The sequence below is a fragment of the Glycine max genome, unplaced genomic scaffold (genome assembly GCF_000004515.6).
Source record: "Glycine max cultivar Williams 82 unplaced genomic scaffold, Glycine_max_v4.0 scaffold_277, whole genome shotgun sequence".
Lineage (NCBI taxonomy): Eukaryota > Viridiplantae > Streptophyta > Magnoliopsida > Fabales > Fabaceae > Glycine > Glycine max.
In genome coordinates this window covers 4796-18424 of record NW_024464836.1, presented here as the reverse complement: position 1 = coordinate 18424, position 13629 = coordinate 4796, and the positions used below count along the sequence as shown (strand labels likewise).

The window sequence follows — 13629 nt, the reverse complement described above, 5'->3', positions numbered from 1 at the left end:
GGCCCGGCTTTGTCGCTGAAAACAGCGACCAGCAGGGCCGGGTGGCATACTTTCAGTAGGATGCCTCAGTAGGATCCGAGCGTGAAATTCATTGGATTACTGATGGATCTGAACAATTATGATGATTTGCTGGAGCTGTACACTGGCCACAGGATGAGAGCGGCAGACTTTGCTGATGTTGGTACCCAAGATCACAACTTTGTATTAGGTTTTTCGTCTGTATATTCTGGGGCGCCTCCTGCTTGTACTATCAGATAGCTATGGAACTACTTGAAATTGAGAAGATAATTTGGACCTTGTGGGCTTGTCAGCCGTTGCATGCATAGTAATCAACAAAGGGGATTCAGCAAAGGGGACCACCAGGGACGGTCCAGATGTGATCAGCATGAGAAACTATAGGACTGCAGCATGTCCTGTTCAGATACTGAGTCAGGTTCATTCGTTGCTGTGGGCCATCTTGTACAACAAGACTTAAGTACTTAAGTACTTAACAAGACCAAGAGTGTCCATTCACGGCCGACAAAATTTGACTGTACGTGTGAGTTGCCAAGGGTCTTTGCAGAACCAGCTAGCTCTTTCTGATGTTTACAACGTTCAGGACACCGGCATCAGTGGTACACAGCAGAGGCAGATGCTTGGCACACCCCCTCGAGCACAGTGTGAGAGCACACTGCTGGCCTCACAGTATCTTGCCCTCCTGTTGGGTAATTCAGGAGTACAGTGTGTACCCGTGCTGCTCGATGAGCTGCTCAACCAGCCTTGCTGTGGCATCGTGCTGGGGCCGGTGACTCTTCTCAAGAGTGCTCTCACCCGATATTTCCACAATTGTAAAGTCTGTGCACACAAAGGTCTTCCCCTGCACCACAAGTACGTCAAACGAATGTGGCGCCATTTGGCAGAACAGCTCCTCAAGGGAAATTTGCAAGTAAATCTAGGAAATGCATCCTGAGAAGCATACCAGTGAGAAGACAACCCGCTCAGACTGGCAGGCCAATGGATGCTCCCAGTTTGTGCTGACTGCTGTCAGATCCACAACACTGAAGTGCTCTGATTGAGAGGCTCCTGCAACATACCTCTTGAAGCTGCATGACACTGTTCAGTAGAGATTCTGCTTGCATTGACACCCAAACAGAGTCTGAAGGACGCACCAGGCAAATAAGCGTCGAGGATCCTCTGCATGGCTTTTCGGTGAATGATGTATGCACCGGCTGAGAAAATTGAAGGTCCCCATTCAACCCAGAGGCTTGGTGGCGACCTGGAGCACAGCATTTTCCAGTCAATGTCCAGCAGGGCAATGCATGCTGCCGCAGATCAATGCTGCATTTGCAAAGCACAGCACCTTCATCTGAGTGTGGTGATCCACCAAGTAAAGACTACACGGGTCGTGAGTGGGAATTTTCTTCCCGCATGCGTCCTCTATGCAAACCTGTAAATGCTGTCTGCCTGAGCACCCATCATGTAGAGGAGCAGGATGTCCCAGTCGGGCGGCGCAGTGTACAGCAGACCATGTGAAGGCCACCGAAGCACCTTCATGTCATCCTCAACAATGAGAGCCATGTCCACATTTGCTCTGTACGCCTCATGAATGGCCTGGAAACCAGCTGGCATCAATTCAGTCTGCATGCATCAGGTTGTGGCAGACCTGCAGCACAGCTGACAACCACAGGCGGTGAACTGCCAGACATGTCCAAGATTTGCTGGCATGCGCACTCCATGCGTGCATGTGGACATATTTCTGAGCATGCATGCCAAGCCATCCCTGATCCCATGTAGCAGTGCTGGCATCTGACAGCAATGCTGGGCATGACACAATGACTGCATAAGAAAATCATGGACATGTGCAACCTTCAGATGGGATGCGGTAACAGCCAGCTGCGCCTCCGTTGTGGTGCCACAAGACTGCGGCAATGTCATGCTGAACTTCTGCAGCTCTCCCTGTTCACCATGCATGCCAAGATTAAAGTATTTTCATCATTCTGCTTTAATTGCAGTGCATGCAGCTGTAATCAGAAGTCCATGTACTGCAGCAATTGAACTGACCTTCCTGCCATCAAGGGCCTGGACCTGTGTGACACCTGATGCATGCCTCAGCAGCGCTGGCATGATTCGTTCTCGCCGGTCAGAAGACTGAGGCAATGATATCAGGAAGACTGGCAGCTGCAGATCAGTTGCATTGTGTGTCCTGAACCTGCCTTCCAGACAGGGTGTTCAAGATCTGCTGGAGCCAGCAAGTGCGTCTTGCAAATGAGTCTGCTTCTTGACTGGAGAGCCTTGCCTGATATGTAAGGAAGCGATGTGCCTCGGATGGACACTTAAAACCAGGAAAGGACTTAATAATACTGCCAGAAGGTAGAGAACTCGAGCCAGAATGTTTCTCTTTGCCTGTGATGTGCGCATTCCATCCAGATCTGTCTTGCTCACCGATGTCGGCCTCAAGCCCACATCGCACTTTTGGAATCTTCGTGTTAACAACCAGAGTCACATTGATTTCATTTAGGACCGAGCAGCAATTGATCTCTGAGGTGAGTGTCGATTACGTTGCTTATTCACAGACAACCCTAGCTGCCACAGCTGACACGCAGGCAAAGCATCTGCAAAGGCAACAGAATTGAAAATGCCAGGGCTTGATCGAAGAGGTATCATCTGGTTCCTTGTAGCGAAGCTGGTATTTGTTGTTGTAGGCGCCGTCGTGCACGTCCGGAATCTTTGTGTCTGCTTCCCAAGTGACTGCTTCTGCCAGACAGAACGGTGTGCTTCTTGGACACGCAGACTTAATAAAGTGATGCATCTTTGGAGCGATTGTGACTTGAACTCATCCTCATGACAGCGTGTTCTAAGACGTGCAGCAGCCGAAAGCGGTGAGAACCACCATCTGCCGGGATGCGAAACCATCAGGACCACTCACTGCTCACCACTGCTGTATATATACATAATTTTCAAGACAGTGTGATTGAGTCTGCTGTATTACTTTTTGGGAATTTCAGACAGTCCGAGGCATTGCAGGCATTGAAGTGTACTGCAACTACGGTCCATCTTGATCTGTTCTTGTTGAGATTGGCACCCTGTGACTTCATCTAACCAAAGATCCTCCAATGCAGTTCGGTATAATAAGCTAACCGATACTGTCACTTGCTCTATTGCAGGAACCTGCCTTATGCCTTCTCATCAGCACTTGTAGCAGCAGCTCTGCTGTGCCTGGCTGCCTCACAGGATTCTGAAGACATCAGCATAGATCCAGCAACCTTCCTGCTGCAAGTCCCTGGCCGCAATTGGATACCTGCATGGGCCAAGCTTCCTCCCAAGGCCTCGCCGACATTTGACTTTGCTGAAGCCCTGCACAAGGCGTTCATCTACCTGCGCATTCAGCGTTCTGGCAACATCACTGCCCCTGACCACCACATTGCCTGGCGTTCGGACTCCTGCTTAGCATGCAAGGTGTGCAATGACTGTACCCACTCTGCAAGAGATGAGAGCAGCGTTGCATGTATTGGTACATCCTCACACTGATTATACCCCGGCAGATGACTCACAAGCTGCCATGGACTTGCATGGGATGTGAACAATAGAAGTGCTGCAGGCAAACATCCAAGAGTGTCCAACATGCTGTGCATGCAGGGCCCTATGGGAGAGGACTTGAGCGGAGGCTACTATGAGGCTGGTGGCAGCTTCCTCAAAGTGGGACTGCCAGAAGCATTTCCTGTGACCCAGCTGGCCTGGACCATTGTGCGACACAGGACTGCCCTGTACAGAGTGGGATTGCTTGATGAGGCCCTCAGCGCTCTGAAATGGGGGTCAGACTACCTGGTGAGGACATGCATTCCTCACATGAAATTCAAAAGGAAGTTCCCTTCAACTGCATGCATGCATGCATGCAAGATGTTGCTGCACCAATGTGCAGGACAGTGACGAGCACGAGGTGAAACATCTTTGCTACTCTGATGTAATTTTTGTGTGGCCTGCAGCTGAACTGCCACAATGCGTCTGCCAACACATTTGTTGCGCTCATGGGCGATAGTAAGGCAGACTTCAAGTATTATGGGCCTCCAGAGCTCTATGAGCGCTATGTAGGTGGGTGGTGCCATCTCCTGCTATGCTGTTAACGCATGCCTTTGCCCAAGGCCATTGGCAATGCTTTCAAGAGCTATCTTCATGTGCACTGGTGTCATGCTGTGCCCTCCAAACAGCTCCGAATGCATGAATCTATTACTGCAATACTGAGCTTGTCATGGGAGCAGAGATGATTTGTCTGCACAGGCTCTGTCAGGCCAGTCAGCTACACAGGACCAACAGCGCCGGCCAGTGAGGTCAGTGCAGAAGCAGCAGCAGCGCTCGCAGCTGCATCGCTCGCATTCAATGCCACAGACCCTATGTATGCAGCCAACCTGGTGCAGCATGCCTCTCAGCTGTTTGACCTGGCATCTCTGTATCCTGGCTCCTTCATGACGTCCAAGGACCCTGGTGAGATCTTCTTGCTCTATCATTTTGAGCTTATGCCATGCATGCAAATTCTGCCTTGTTGAAATGTATTGCGCCAGTCAAGTCCCTGATGCATGCATGTACAAGTTCATGCATGAGCCATTGTCAGTAAGCTCTCAACTTTACAGGTCTGAAAACACATGCCAAGCTGTACCCTTCCACTGGATTCCATGATGAGCTTGCCTGGGCAGCTGTCTGGCTGTTTAAGGCCACACAGGATGGCACATTCCTGACAGCGGCCATGGCTCTGTTCAATGAGTCCCAGACCGACGGCAACTCCGAGTGCTGTGGCTATGGGACCTTCTCCTGGGACACAAAGAGCCCTGGTAATGCTCTGCATGATGCATCCGCGTGTAGCACCTGAAGCTTACTCTCATGACCGGAGACAATCTCTGCCTGCTGTATCTCACTGCAAAACATGGAGCTCATGCACGCTGATTGACTTGTGTGTGTGCTCAGGTGTGGCCCTTCTGATGGCAGAGATCATGCCCAATGAGTTGCTGTATTCGGAGGCCATCCAAAAGTTCTGCAACTGGTACATCCCGCCTCTGCGCTCTGTGCCTCACACAGCCAACGGCCTCGCGTTTCCTTACAAGGTGACATGCACCGGCCCCCTGAAATGAAATCATTGCTGCATGTATCCATGGCAACCAGACATTGCTAGGTGTGACACTGCAGCGGCGCTCAAAAATGCTCTTGTAAGCTGCAGCTCATGACACGAGGCTATTGTGCACCTGGATCAGGCGACTCCTTGGAGTTGGTTGAAAGGCAGATTACCCGGGGTTGCATGCAGGGGTGGGGAGCGCTGCGCTATGCAAGCAACGCCGCTGCGATGACATTGTTTTATGCAGAAATGCTGATGGCCCAGCCCTCCCCTTCAAAGAATGTGACTGCATACGCTGCCCAGCTCTTCAACTACGTGAGCTGGCTCAATAATCTCGCAACAGCAATGATTTAGGGATTGTATGGTTTGATTTAAGCATTTGAATGGACTTCGTTGCAGCCCTTGGTGCGAGAACATGCCAGCAGCTGTCATGCATCCCGAGGCCAATGCGTGCATGTGCAGGGGAAGTCGCAGATAGACTTTGCATTGGGCAGCACGGGGCAAAGCTACCTGGTTGGCTTTGGCAAGAACTCTCCCAAGAGCCCCTTCCAGAAGGTGTCTATGTTCTCCAATTGACTGTTACGTGCACATTGCCAAACTGCCCCCCTCCAAGGTTGGAGCGTTAAAATCACACATGTCATTCTATTGCAGAATGCTTGGAACTCCTGGCTCAACTACAAGCCAGGCACCGCAACAGAAGGTCAGATCAGGAATGACTTTCTTGCCTCACCACAGCCCAACAGGTGGGTATGTTCTTTTGAAAAGTGTTTTTTTCATGAAAGGCACTGTCACATCCCTGTCAGATTGTTGCTCATTTCCGGCATCCAATGACCCTGGAAAGCGCTTGGGTGCAGGTTTGTAGCATATGGGGCGATGGTGGGTGGCCCCATGGACATCAAAGGGACAGCCTATCAGGACTCCAGGGACCAAACCTTCAGGCATGTTCTGCCCTGAATTCTTCTACACGCAGACTTGCCCACATAAAAAAATTACCGCGGTACTGCTACTGTCCCAGGCATGCATTTTCATGTTTTGCTGGGCGTAATATTTTGCATGCACTGTCCTGTGGTGTCTGGGGTGTAAGTGTGTGGTGTGGTGTGCATCAAATAGGTACACAGAGCCCGCGATCGACTACAGCAGCGGCCTCATTTTGGCCCTGTCAGCACTTGTGAACTACCACACCGGCCTGGGGCCTTACAACGAATGCGGCCTGGATTTTGGCTACGCCTTCCCGGGCGCGCCTGCACCGCCAAACGCCCTCGTGGCCGCCTGCGGACTCAACTCTATCGCTGCCGGCCACCGCACTGTCCTCAATGTGTCAGCTGTGTTGCCTGTGGGGGGCTGAGGAGCACCTGATGCACTGGTGATAACGGCAGGAGCTTTGACACATCTGTCCAAGGCACCGACCGGTAGTAAATGATATTTCCTCAATTCAAAACGCAGACTCAGCTGGGTGACAGTCATCGCAGGATGGGGCTACCTGTACAATGCACTTGAGCTTAGACTGATGTACGAGTCAAAGGGCCTGTACGTTGTATGTGTTTTATAGGGGATGAATGGCCTTGGGCATCCTGTATTAACATTTTGGAAGAAAGACCAAGATTGGAAGTTCATGCATTGTGGTGGTGCAGATGCATGCTGCCTACCCAGCTCTTCAATGTCTTGCAAATTACAAGTCTAAAATTGGAAGTACAAGAAAATTTTGGAACAAGAAAGCGGCCGGGTCCGGTGTGCTGGATATTAAATCATGAGGCTGCAGGCTGTAGCTACTTGTGTTGCGTATGTATTTAGGCTGAATTGAGGCCCATGCATACGCACTTGCAAAGCCGTCTCCACCCATTTATATGTCTTCCAAAAGCATTGTCAACTGCTGACGGACCGCTGAGCAATAGTTCTGGGCAATAACTGTAGTGGGAACCCCCATTAAGAACAACATAGCCTACAAGAGTGCACCTGAGCAAGGGATTGGCGCAATGAGAAGATACTTCTCAACCATGCTGTACCATTTGCCCGAATCTTATTCCTGCACTCGCGATGCCATCATCTTATGCTTCTGTAGTTTTGTTTTGCCTCTCTGCAGCTTACAGACCATGACCCTTTGAAGGATCTTTCTATTAACCTGAAAAGCACTGTACTCCCCTGGACATCCCTCGGCCTAGTCATCATGTAGGGATGGGAACAGCTCGTAGTCCGGAAACTTGGGACCTCCTAGGTGTGCTATGGCAGTCTTGAGGTCATCTACTCCAGCTGGTGGGGGAACAACAGAGTGTCCCGACGCAGAATGATCAAAACCTGACCACGGCCACCACACTATCTTTGCTGTGCAGCCCCACAGCGGCCTGCACCAGGATTCAGTCAGTGACGGCAGAGCAACTTCCCATGAGAAGCATTGGCAAGTCCTGGAAGAAAGGTATTTGATAGCGAAACCAAGTGAGGATTCAATGTTTCTTGTGACCATACTTAGGCCGCCAGAGTGACATACCTTTCTGTTTCTCCTTAATCTTGCCCTTCAGCTGAAAGATCTCATAGGCAAGCAAAGATACCCTCCACGCCCGCAGCAGATCTTTTTAAAGACAAATTTGAAGATAGTCCGACATGTCAGGTGTATCAAAGATAGCATTTATGCTCAATGCATCCGGGACTGTACACAGGAGAACCACAGGAGAACCATCAGTGCTCAAACACCCAAACAAATGTGCACAGGGAATCAACTGCAGTAACACACTAAGTTTGAAAGGCGCCAGATCATCACCAGGCCGAATGGCTCAACTTTGGCCGCCAGGGTGTCCATATGGCTTTCAAGCCAAAAGTGTTCCTCATCATAGAAGCACTCAAGAGCATCTAATCGCTCTTCAAGGCTGTCTCCTGGGGCACCATCAGAGAAAACTGAGCAATACATGTGGAAAGTGAGAATGTGGGGTCTGACGGTTTGCATGCTGATAAGACATGCCAACCTTCGTCTCGAAATTAAATACGGTCTCGAGCTACTGTCACTGCGATGTAGTGCTCCGACCCATGCCTCCGGCTCTTGATCAGCCAGCATTCATGCAAGGGTTGAGCAGTCATGTTGTCATTTCCTGCACACAGTGCGAAGCAAAGCGCACAACAGCAGTTCCTGCATGCACTCTGCCGTTGCATGCATGCACAGCGCATCAACAGCAATGTTGATAAACTGCCTTAGATCTCTCTGCAGTACAGGTGAAGCCTCCTTCTCTTCCCCGCTGTCCCCTTCACTGTTTCCATCCTCCCTCCGCTCTAAGCCTGCACATTTGCTGCCTGCCGGCACCGCTCCGCCCTCTGAGCGAGTCCCTTGAATCTGCAGCGGGCGCAAATCATTTACAGACTGGCATGTGAGCCGCTCTGGCGCCGAGACAGCCTCTGGGACGATCCGTCGTTTCATGGTGGGATCCTGTGCTTCCTGTCGGGACAACAGGGTCTCATAAGCCTAGGATAGAGCTTCTCCTGCGAGCAACATTGTACTATGTTTCCAGCCTCAAGTTGTTAGTCTTGGAATTCAGCCATGTTTAATACTTCACGCATGGCGTGCATGGTCCGAGTGCAAGGAAGGCAATAATCTGTTTGCAGCTGGTTTGTATGGGACTGCAATCGGAAGAAGACATTTGAAGACACCCACAAGGCCACGCACCGAGGGTGCGGTAGTAGTGTGTCTGCCGGGGAAGGACGGCACATCCAAGCTGCTGCCTCCTTCGGGTGCGCTGGGCTGCTGGGCACTGCATGTGGGGTTGGTGCACGGCTTCGTGGCCCCCCTTTACTGGGGAACCCATCGGGGTCTCACCTATGACGGTGCGCATCCGCTACCTTGACTGATATTTGTCCTTCACTGGTGACAGAATGTTGCATGATGCATTAGTAAAATGTATGCATCTAGAGCTCAATGACTGCTTGCCTTGTATTGCAGAGTGTAACTTTGTGGTAGCGGCCTTCTCTACATCGATCTTGAGGTCAATGGAAAGGGTTCCTAGCACTAAGGATCAACGGAATTGTGAATGGGATTGTTCAGGTGAGTGGGTAAAAAGTGTAAAAAACAATTTTCTACACAAAGATCGGTTTCAAGGCTGGGCCTCTTGACTGTTAACAACGTTGGGACATTTTAATCTTGGATTTGAATTTGGGCTGATTTTATTTTGCAGGCTTTGACAGCTGCGGCCTTGCTGGCATTCGCTTTTGGTGGCTACACGACATGGGGAAAGGCGCTGTTTTATGTGCTAGGCAGCTTTGCGTTAATCTATGCTGCTATGGGCAAGAACGGGCCCGGGGGCTTACTGGCAGATGTCATCAAAAGCCCCTTGGCGCTCAGAGAGGAACGCCAAAAGCAGGAGGCGGCAAGGCAGAAGCTGCTCAGTGAGTTCCGCGCCAAGGGGCTTTTGATGAAAATTGCTAGTAAGCCCCGTTCTTGCCCATAGCAGCATTGATACATGCAATGCTGCCAAGCACATAAAAAATTGCCTTTCCCCAAGTTGTGTAGCCACCAAAAGCGAATGCTAGGAAGGCAGCAACTGTCAAGGCCTGCATAAGAAGAGCAGCCCAAGTTCTAATCCAAAATCAGAATTGTTCCAACAGTCAAGAGGCCAAGCATTGAAACCAATATATGTCCAGAAAATTGTTATTCACATTCTTCACCCACTCACTTGAACAATCCCGTTCACAATTTTGTTGATCTTTAGTGCTAGAAACCCTTCCATTGGCTTCAAGATTGCTGTAGAGAAGGCCTTAACCACAAATTTACACTCTGCAATACATGGCAACCAGTCATTCTCTCTGGAGCTCTAAATTGCATGCATTTTACTAATGCATCTTATGCAACATCCTGTCATCAATGATGGACAAATATCAGTCAAGGCAGCAGATGCGCACGGTCAAAGGTAAGACCCCAAATGGGTTCTCTAGTAAAAGGCGGCCACGAGGTCGTGCACCACCCCCACATGGACCAATGCAAAGAACTTCACCTTTGATATGGGGATCCATCGGCACACCACACCGTCCGTTTCATTAAATTGTTTGCCATAGCCGGACGCGGCACCAAAGTACATGTAGATTGCTTGACAGGAGGTGTACACCAATTGGCACGTCCCTAGAAACGTGTCTAAGGTGTATAGGCCTTCAGGTTTTGTGAAATCTGCATGGAACAACAGGAGTTCCCAGATAAATATTTCAGAGAAGTATTGTCCTTATGCACCTTGAGCCTTTTAATGTTCTAAAGTATGCATGCATGTCTTTGGATGACAGTGGGGGCTTACGTATGCTTGGCCATGGCCAGCCAAAAGTGCCTGGTCGTTCCCCTGCGCCTGGCAAGGCCATTGTTGCAGAGCTTTGATTGGCAGGCGATGTGCGTGCCACAAGTGCTAGGCCCGCCGCCAACGGCTCCGCCGGTGCAGGTCCTTGAGGCACGTGAGAGCTTCTAGTGCCTCTGGTGGGAATTCAGATGTCCAGTCACTGTGTCTCTATTGGCTGCAGTGCGCTAACCACCTTGCTGGTTGAAGCTGACCCCTATGTAGACAGAAGTACCAATATTTGTAAGGTGACGGATCTTGCAGATGCATGGAACCCCACAATTTGGAAGGGATTCAATTGGAAGCAGAGTCAAGAGACCGGGAGGCGAGATATCCTATTTTTGACACGAGTAGATTACTCATGCTTACAAACCTTTCAAATGCATTGGTCTTGATGAATAATGGGTGATTGAAAGAACAAGGGACTCAATATAAGAGCAAATGGAGTGCACCTGTTGTGGGCGTCGCCAATTGCGCGCCATTGAGTATGTTGTCTTGATTAATCGTCCGGCCCTTAAAATGCTTGTTCAAGCCCAAAATTATGCCATATGCCGTGGCAGCTGGCAATATTACTTTCGGTGTCCTAGGAGGATTCTACCAGAGAATTCAAGACCCTGCAGGGACAACGGAAAGTACTCACATTTAGTCTCAACTGCAAGTCTTGTCCTTCGCACACAACACTCCAGTCAACCAAAGTTCAACACTAAAGCGTTGTGCAAGCAACTTACATGCGCGTAGTGGCCCATGGGCAGGCTCGTCCTCGGGGACCACCACAGAATGGTCAACCTCTCGCCCACGCACGGGATCCTACAAGTTTGAAAAGGCATCAAGTGAGCAAGCGGAGAGTAGCACACGAAACCGCACATTCAAGATGACAATAATAGTAACCTAGGTCAGGTGCCAGACAAAGGATTCAGCCTCCTTGCAAAGCTTGGTCCTAAAAAGTCATCATTTTGCCCACCTCAGGTTTCTTCTTGGGAGCATCAGCGTGGGCAAGAGGAGACCCAGCTCGTGTGCTTAATACAGGGCTGACACGTCCATCATTGCTGCTTGTCGCGCCTGTCATACCATTTCCTTCAAATCCCAGTGTGACCAAAGGTGCGTAAGGCAAGAGAGGACATGTCATGTGTCACCTACGAGAGGCTTGATGCCTTCTGGCATTGACTGTAAGGTTTCTCCATCATGGCCCTCTAGTATTTTTCAGCACTCGTCCCGGATCTTCATAAGAACACCTTGTCTATGTGCACAACTTTGGCCAATGTATCCTTACCTGCCTTGTTGCAGTCTTGCAATAGATTTTCCGGGCGCTCATTTTCTCCAGAGGTGGATTGGCAAACAACAATTTCTTCCCGCTCCTCAAGGGTTGAGGCTGATCTTCGAGGCAAATTTTTTTGAGGCCCCTTGGGTGACCGATGGTGTAGCCAACCTGCGCCGCAGTGCGCGCATCAGCTTCTAGTATGGTAAGCGATGATGCATAGCAGGTGTCCAATCTTATTAATTAATCCGACTTGGACTTGTGACACACTGCAGCATGCATGCAGCTTGCAAAGACCAGTGCATGCAAGGCAAATTGATATCACAAATCTCGGGGCTTACTGGGAGGGCTTGGGTGGCTACTGAGTGGGCGCCGGCTTCTGCCTAGCGCCGTCCTTAGTGCCGCCCAAGGCGGCCGGCTCCTTCCCTCCTGGCGCAGCCCTGGGCTCAAGGGCAGCTCCAGCTGGCTGTTGTGGCGTGCCTGCAACATCCATGCAACAGTTTTCAAACGTTGGGGCCCTTCTCTGACAGCAGCAGACATCCTAGTGTTGCACCTTGAAGCAACAATGATGATTTTCAGATCTGTTAAGGGTGCATGTGCTTGGCTATTTAGGACATGCCATCAAATATTATTCAGCCCTGCATTGAGCAGCCGTCCAAAATGCTGTGGTTTTGGCCTGGATTTCACAAGGCAGGTCTGGTGGGATTTAGCAGGGACAGTCACAGATCATGGGCCTCAGACATTGTGTGATGACACATGGATCACATGCATCGATCCCAGCTTCTGTTGGATGATAGCAGAGTGAATAATACTGTCGAGCCCCTTTGACAACAGGTGAAAAGTGCGCAGCTCACCTGCTTGGGGCCTATTAATTGCCGGGAAGTGGGCAGCCGGCATTGGCGCGCTCTGGCCGTCCTTGCAATGTGCCTGCAGCCTCAGTCGCAGGCTTTGCGGGCTCTGCAGCAATGTCAAACACTCCTTACACCAGTCCAGAGATGTGCCACGAGCATGATGTGCATTCCGGAAACATCAGAGATGAATGCCGAGTGCAATACAGGAATTAGTAAACCCTGCATTTAAGTCATTTTCCGTACACAGCAAGGAGACCTAATTTCAAGTAAACCGCAAAGAGAGAGGGTTGCTGGTGTGGGCTTGGCACTTCCAGCTGGCAAGTTCGGAAAGGCAAGCATAGTAAAAGCCACCGGGGGCAGCAAAATATTGCAAGTAGTTCAAAGAGGCTCACCGTGCTCCGTTGCGTAATGTTCCCTCCAGTGTGGGTGGGCATTACAGTGGTCCAATTCAGACACCCCTGTGCATCGGGCTGCAGAATCAGCGTTGAAAAAATATCCGTGCAACGCACTTGCCGTTCTGGAGCATATTGAGGATATAGATACTGCTAGAGAAGCATCAGCGGGCACAAACCTGTCCCCATTTCGTGCAGATGCTTGCCTCAAAGTCGCACACAGTGCAACAGCACTGTTAAAGCACAACCAACTTTAGCTCCTGCTGGCAAAGTGATCTGTGTTTTTTTTGCGTCACTGGTGAGCATTCAATTTGACTGTTTGACAAAACAGCTTTCATCAGCTATGATGGTCAAAAGTGGTCACCAATTCGCAGGCTGTGCTGTTTTGTGGTCCCATCTTCGGCTCGAATGGGTGCTTCTGGCACAAAGTGCGCAAGTGCCCCACTGGCAGAGCATTCTTGGTTGCCTGCCACAAGCCCGCACCCTTAAGAAGACAGGAAGGATCGCCCAGGTCAATACACAAGAATAGGTTCATCTTTGGCACATACAGAAAAGTGTCCTTTAACGCACCGGAAGTTTGATGGAACGCTCCTGTCTGGTCTGCATTCCGTGCTCCTGATACGATAATACAGAAAGCGAGGTGCAAATCTCTCGAACTCCGAACGAGTATCGGATCTACATCAGATATTTTCTGAAATGAACGCTCTGTGAAGGCTTCCATGGACGGCTGCTGAATATTTCATCTCGACCCCTAAGTTGC

At 50.3% G+C, this 13629-nt stretch overlaps 1 protein-coding gene across 1 annotated transcript; it reads left to right on the top strand.

Annotated features, from left to right (window-relative positions):
* Positions 1 to 8: 8 nt before the first annotated feature.
* On the top strand, positions 9 to 6425 carry LOC102659518 (endoglucanase B; the record flags this gene model as incomplete). Its single annotated transcript, XM_006606985.1, has 11 exons — positions 9 to 41; positions 3211 to 3435; positions 3616 to 3804; positions 3963 to 4068; positions 4255 to 4458; positions 4668 to 4802; positions 4936 to 5072; positions 5270 to 5395; positions 5543 to 5635; positions 5732 to 5823; positions 6191 to 6425. Coding segments are annotated over 11 exons (1575 nt in total), but the record flags the coding sequence as incomplete, so codon positions are not given.
* Positions 6426 to 13629: the final 7204 nt, after the last annotated feature.